Below are 6,646 nucleotides of genomic sequence, written 5' to 3' on the forward strand. Positions count from 1 at the left end.
GTCAGCGTATTGACTTTGTCCTCTTCAGCCTGCAGGTCATCCAGTGTCTGCTGATGGGCCTCTTGGAGGGCTTTCTTCTCTTTTGTCAGCTTCACAATGGTCTCATCCAGGGCTGCCATCTCCTCTGTGAGGTTTTTCACCTTTGACAAGTGGAAAGTAAATGTATATGAAAAATGTTGTTTACAATTTAATACTGTGTATCACAACAGAATTCTTTCCAGAGTGACAACTTCTGCCTCATACCTTGTTTTCGGTGGCATGCTTTTCCTTCTCAACCTTGGCCAACGTTAACTCCAGGTCATCTATATCTTTCTTCAGCTCTGAACATTCATCCTCCAGTTTCCTCTTCTTGGCTGTCAGCTCAGCATTAATTTCCTCCTCATCCTCAGCCCGTTCTGTCACCTCCTTAATTTTGGCTTCCAGCTGGATTTTGGTTTTGATGAGCTGATCACACCTTTCCTCAGCATCAGCCAAGCTATCTGCTTCCTGATGGGAAGACACATGTTTTCTTCATTTATGTTCTGAAGTTTTCTAAGTATGTCTTAAAAGCAGGGCTGAAATTGACTATTACTCACACAACTGACTTATTTTGCTGAATTTGTTGTTTTTGTTTGTTTGTTTGTTTTTGAGAAGGGTATACAGCCTTTCTCTGGAAACTATTGATTCTGAATTTTTTTCTCCTGGGTTTGGGATTGGGTAAGTGTGAGAAATTCTCACAGTAAATAAAGATTTTAAAGACTTTTTCTTCTTCAAAAATGCTGTATTGAATATATTTTCTTTTGTGATTTAATTCTGTAGAAAAAACTTTTTTGTGGGGAGTAATAGTTTTGGTAATCTAAGAAATAATTTAATGGAAAAAAGGGAGTCTCTATACGTTTATTAAATTTATATAATTTTTGTTTTCATTATAATTTGACCTTGATTCATCCTAATTAAGTCAAAAACACATAGAGCTCTATTATGTAATTAACAACAGAGGAAAGAAAAAGACCCACAGATGGTGTGACTGTTTCTCAGAAACATGGACTCGGTGTCTGTATCTTCTCAAACTAAGTGGAAATTAGAAGATGTATTTCCCAATTTCTGAGCGAATGATTAGTTAATAGTAAATAAGAAAAGGGTAGATGGCTTCCCCTGAACAGTTTACACTACTTTCAACTCTGGCTTACATTTACACTCCAGAAGGAATTCACTGTTCTACATCCTGGTGCTATAAAGACAGCCTCTGTAGAATTCAATTGCTCAGTGGGTGTCGAGGGCTTAGGTAGAACTCTACTCTGAGTATTTCATGTTTACTAGCTGTAGATCACTTCTTTAGCTGAAACAAAAGCAGTGACTCCAACTTCATGTTCACTTATTCTTTGTATGGGCATTCAAGAGTATCAAGAGTATGTCATGAGGAAACACCTGTTTCCTAAACAGTGCATAGAAATGATTGATAAATCTTCAAATTTCTGACTTCTGGTCTTCTGTAACCTGACCTTCTGTTTGATGAAGAAAAATCTGAACATGCAAACTTGTTTTCTCTGTGGTAGTGAATGATAAACTCACAGCCTGCACTTGGAGCTGCAGATCATTTTTCTCCTGCAGCAGGGACACCATTTTCTCCTCCAGCTCCTTCCTCTTTGCCTCAGACTTTGCAAGCTCTTCCTTGGTCTTCTCAAACTCTTCCTTCATGGTGGCCATCTCCTTCTCAGACTCTGCGCTCTTCAGCAGGGGCTTGATCTTGAAGAACAGCTTCATCCAGGGCCAGTGCTTGACATTCATGAATGCACGAACATTGTACTGGATGCAGAAGATGGACTCTCTGAAGCATAATTAAAATGTACATTTGATTATTTTGTGAGATATGATCACTAGGACTTTCCCCAAAGTACAGTGCCTTTAAGTGAAGATGGGAAACACCTACCTCCTCTCCACCATTCTCTGGTACTCCACTCTCATCAGGAAGCCCCTGCACCTGGCCTGTGTGCGAGTGATGAGCTGTGCCAGCTTCTCATCCCTCATCTCCTCCAGGAGTCCCAGCAGCCCAGCTTTGAAGAACACCTGAAGAAACAGAACATTGCAGTGCATCACTGTCAGGTAGAACAAAACACAAATACAGGGACTGTGTTGAGGAGAGTTGGTACCTTGGTGTGACCAAATTTGTATTGGGTGTGGTCCACATCAATAGATGAAAGGAGTTTCTCAGAAGCTTTCTTGCTATCAATGAACTGTCCCTCGGGAATGGCACTGGCATTAAGAACCTTGTATCTGCAGTCAAAAACAGATTAGGGTGTATTCAACAACCAAACCACTGCTTGTATTGAATGCCTTGATATTTTGTGGGAGAAATTATAGTTTTACAGGTACTGTTTTCATGCTAATTAATTCTGTCATTTGTATGAAACAGATGTGTGCGGAACCTCAGTACTAGTGAAGCTGATATTTATGGAGATGAGTCCATAGCATTAGTTTCTTTTTTGAAAAGAATAAAGAAATTCTGTGCAGTGCATAGAGTAGGAAATAGAGTGGGTTTAATCAGTTGTACAGGGTGCTCAGCATAGCTGAAGTCAGTAAGGAGAGAAAGGCTTTTACCTCTGTTTAAAGTCTGCATAGAGGACTCTGCTGGGGAAGCCTTTCCTGCAAATCCTGATCCCCTCCAGCACGCCGTTACAGCGCAGCTGGTGCAGCACCAGTTCATGCTCCATGGCACCTAACAATTCATTGCATAAATGAATACCAGTTTTCTACAAAGAGGGAATGGTTGTAGAAGTGGAAAATCTCTTTTTCCTTAAGCTTCTCACCAGGTGTTTTTGTTTCATTTGGGATGATGCAGCGGACAAAATGTGGGTGAGTGCTCCGTAGGTTGGTCATCAGCTTGTTTAAGTTCTCCTAGAGGGATCAGTAAGTAATGTCAGTTTTGTCTAGTGTCTGATATATCAAGCTTATGGGAATGACTCTTGAGACTTGTCAGAATTAGCTATGCTTCCAAACACTCCAGTAAAGCCACAAAGCTCAAACATTTATTCCATTTGTAGACAGTTAATGTCATTATTGAATTCTGATATACTGCTATAGTGCTGTTAATCCAGTGGAAACTATTATACAGTTTCTCACTTCCACACAAAGAAATGAAGTTGTTTTGTGTTCTACCTACTAAAGCTAATCTATTTGAGTAAAAATCAGTTTTATTCTGTTTTTAAATAAGTTAAATACCTTCTTGGAAAATGTTTCTAAGGAGACTCTGAATTCACCATAATACAAGCCTCATAGAAATGCAGGTATGCTAAAATTACAGTTGAAGTCTGACCCAAAGACTTAAAAAAACAGTACAATCTTCTCAAAACAAACAAACTAAAATAAGATTCAATTTTCTTAATCACTGAAGCCTAAATGCTTGATTTTGAACAATACATTTTAGCAATATTAAAATTAATCTTGAAAAAAACAGTAATGAGAATAATTTTATCAACTTCACAGTAATACAAAAGTAGCACCTTAATATTTAATATTGCTTTTAGCCTTTCTCCATGTTACAAAGAGATAAGGAATACAGTACTGTACCCGGAAAAGAGCCGAAACAGTTTGGAAAGAAGAACCCTTCTTCTTGCCACCCTTTTTGCCTCCACCAGCCTCTGCAAATGATAAAAATGAAGAGTACTTAACATGGATTCTGCATATTGGAGAGTGTAGAACACCAAATAACATTAGACATTCAGTGTTCCCTGCTCTAATTAACTTTAAACATTTATGAAAGGATAGAATTTACAGAACTAACCTGCATCTGCTCCACCATAGGTAGCAAACAGTAAGGCCAGTGTCTTCACAGATGACTTCTGGTACAACCCAATGACAGTTTCGTTCAGGGGGTCCTTGTTCTTCTCAAGCCAGCCAGAGATGTTGTAGTCCACTGTGCCAGCATAGTGCACCAGGGAGAAGTGGGCCTCAGCCTTGCCTTTGGCAGGCTTGGGCTTCTGGAAGTTGCTGGACTTGCCCAGATGCTGGTCATAGAGCTTGTTCTTGAAAGAGGTGTCAGTTGCCTTTGGGAACATGCACTCCTCTTCCAGGATGGAAAAGATGCCCATGGGCTGGGAGATATCACAACAGATAGGACAGAGAAACAGATAAAAAAGGAGGCAACTTTTGATTAAAAAGAAGGTAGAGTCCAAAGAAAGGGTTGTTTCTGTGTATTTCACAACCATTTGACAGAGAAAATTAACTGAGGCTCATCTTTTTTTGCTGATGGAAATATACCTTCTCAATGAGCTCAATGCATGCAGCCAGGTCCATCCCAAAGTCAATGAATGTCCATTCAATGCCTTCCTTCTTGTACTCCTCTTGCTCCAGCACAAACATGTGGTGGTTGAAAAACTGTTGCAGTTTCTCATTGGTGAAGTTGATGCACAGCTGCTCAAAGCTGTTGAACTGCCAAAAGTAAAAAGAGTTGCAAAAAATGTTTGCAAGGTTCAGGAATAATAGCAAGATTTTTTGCTGTGTAATCCCAGTTCTTCTTCATGGATTATAGTTTAAGGCCTCTTCCTCTTTTTTTTCTTTCTTTTTCTTTTTCTTTTTCTTTTTCTTTTTCTTTTTTTCTGTGGTTAAGGAAAAAGTAATTCCAAGCAAAAAGTGCAGGAGGATTATATCTTCTCTTAAATATGTCTCAGAATTCCCTTTATTCTCAATCGCCATTTTAAGAAACTGCTAGGAAAACTGTGCTACTCACATCAAAGATCTCAAAGCCAGCGATGTCCAGGACACCAATGAAGTACTGCCTGGGCTGCTTGGTGTCCAGCTGTTGGTTGATGCGAAGAACCATCCACAAGAACATCTTCTCATAGACAGCCTTTGCCAGAGCACCTACAGCATTGTGCACCTAAAGCAAAGGCAGATGTTTGCATTTACCATGCACAGCAGAGGAGAATCAAAGAGCTCTTAATTCAAAGCATGGTTTCAGGTTACTGTTTCTTACCTGCTGCACAGTTTGACCTTTGGTCACATACTCATTCCCAACTTTGACTCGAGGGTAGCACAACGCTTTGAGCAGGTCTGCTGAGTTCAGACCCATCAGGTAGGCAGCCTTGTCTGCAACTAAGCACCAAGAAAGAGTGAGAAGAGAATTAAATGTTGGACGGTGCCTGAAGTTTGGTCCTTAGAGATTGTCTCAAAAGTAACAGCCATGTTCTCTGTTAAAAATTTGCAAGTATTTGAGTCAAAGCTACAAAGCTAATGTCTGTGTTCTCTATACGATGCATAGTCCTTTCTAAGCTTTGGTTTCTACAAATGTTATTAAGGAGAACTCACTGCTTTTACCCTTTTTCAGACATGACTGTGATACTTCACACTTTCTATTCCTATAGCAAGTGAGTCTTGATTCAGAGAACTGGAGGTGTGAACTTTAGGTCTGTACAGGAGAGGAATCAAATATGCATCTCACATATGTGTTCCTTCTCAACATGTGAGGATGAATAGATGTTAGAGCCATTACAACTAGAGCACTTCATTACCCCAAAATATAAATCTATCCTAACAAATGTATGACCAATAACATTATGGCAGCAGGCACCTATGGTTCCTGAATTCCTGCCAGTGCACACCAGATTTTTGTTTAGCAAGTAGTCATAGAATTAAAACAGAAATATGATAGATGAGGTAGGTGTATCAAAAATTACATAACCATTGAATTCTATTTTTTTATTCTAATACTGTATCCTTTGCAGAGTTTGTTGAGTTAGCTGATACCTTCTGTGCCATCTGGCTCTGCCTGCTCCTCTCGCTGTTTCTGCTTGAACTTCAAGTTCCCATAGTGCATGACAGCCCCTGTCAGCTTGTAGATGGCAGTCTTTTCATCAGCAGTGAAGCCCAGGATGTCAATGGCGCTCTGGCAACAGACTCAGTAAAATAAATAAATTTGTACCAGAGCCGCCGTCCATAAAATTACCTGTTTTGTATGTTACTCACATCTGTAGCCATAAGCTCTTCTTGGTCATCAATGCTGGGAACAGAAATCTCACCTTGACTCACAAAGTGGTAGTCATAGGGGTTGGTAGTAATAAGGAGCATGTCTGAAAGCAGAGGTAGAAAGGACACAGACTTGGTTTTTCAGCTGGGCAGTAGAGAAAACAGTTGCTTGGTGATCATCTCCAAAAAGATGTAATGATCCTTCCTACCTATTAGCTCTGGCTTCTTGTTGGACATGATCTGATAAAAGATGTGGTAGCTTCTTTCTGCCTTGAGCTGGAAAGTGACCCTGGACTTCTCCAGCAGATCTGTCAAGGAAGGGAGAGTTAGGTACAAGACAGGACACGGAGGTGGGAATTTGGGAAGGAATGGAGCAGGCCAGGAGCATCTCTTACAAGTTTCAATGTCAGCAGAAGCCAGTTTTCCTGTGGCCCCAAAGTGGATTCTGATGAATTTACCCTGTTGAGGAAACAGAGGAGCATTCAACCTGGATGGCTTCTTTGGACAACTCCTTATTTAAGAATATCACTAGCCCCATCATTACTGTAAGGGGAGTAGCGACATACAAAGCGTGAGGAGTTGTCATTCCTCACAGTCTTGGCATTTCCAAAGGCCTCCAGCAGCGGGTTGGCACTGATGATTTGATCCTCAAGTGTTCCCTACAGGATAACAATTATTCCTGGATAATTATTATTTTCCAAAATTC

At 40.2% G+C, this 6,646-nt stretch overlaps 1 protein-coding gene across 1 annotated transcript in view; it reads right to left on the minus strand.

Annotated features, from left to right (window-relative positions):
- The window catches only part of LOC104913742 (myosin-1B-like), a 51,588-nt gene that overhangs the window by 6,247 nt on the left and 38,695 nt on the right, over positions 1 to 6,646 (minus strand). The window contains exons 7-23 of the mRNA XM_019621593.2: positions 6,507 to 6,599; positions 6,336 to 6,399; positions 6,150 to 6,248; positions 5,941 to 6,044; positions 5,722 to 5,860; positions 4,952 to 5,070; positions 4,706 to 4,855; positions 4,237 to 4,407; positions 3,761 to 4,070; positions 3,547 to 3,617; positions 2,787 to 2,874; positions 2,578 to 2,695; positions 2,130 to 2,253; positions 1,910 to 2,046; positions 1,552 to 1,807; positions 244 to 486; positions 3 to 140 (exon numbers count right to left, since the gene is read on the minus strand). Coding sequence (XP_019477138.1) covers positions 3 to 140; positions 244 to 486; positions 1,552 to 1,807; positions 1,910 to 2,046; positions 2,130 to 2,253; positions 2,578 to 2,695; positions 2,787 to 2,874; positions 3,547 to 3,617; positions 3,761 to 4,070; positions 4,237 to 4,407; positions 4,706 to 4,855; positions 4,952 to 5,070; positions 5,722 to 5,860; positions 5,941 to 6,044; positions 6,150 to 6,248; positions 6,336 to 6,399; positions 6,507 to 6,599 — 2,424 coding nt within the window. The remainder of the gene's footprint in view (positions 1 to 2; positions 141 to 243; positions 487 to 1,551; positions 1,808 to 1,909; positions 2,047 to 2,129; positions 2,254 to 2,577; positions 2,696 to 2,786; positions 2,875 to 3,546; positions 3,618 to 3,760; positions 4,071 to 4,236; positions 4,408 to 4,705; positions 4,856 to 4,951; positions 5,071 to 5,721; positions 5,861 to 5,940; positions 6,045 to 6,149; positions 6,249 to 6,335; positions 6,400 to 6,506; positions 6,600 to 6,646) is intronic.

This window comes from Meleagris gallopavo, chromosome 20, assembly GCF_000146605.3.
Source record: "Meleagris gallopavo isolate NT-WF06-2002-E0010 breed Aviagen turkey brand Nicholas breeding stock chromosome 20, Turkey_5.1, whole genome shotgun sequence".
Taxonomy (NCBI): Eukaryota; Metazoa; Chordata; class Aves; order Galliformes; family Phasianidae; genus Meleagris; species Meleagris gallopavo.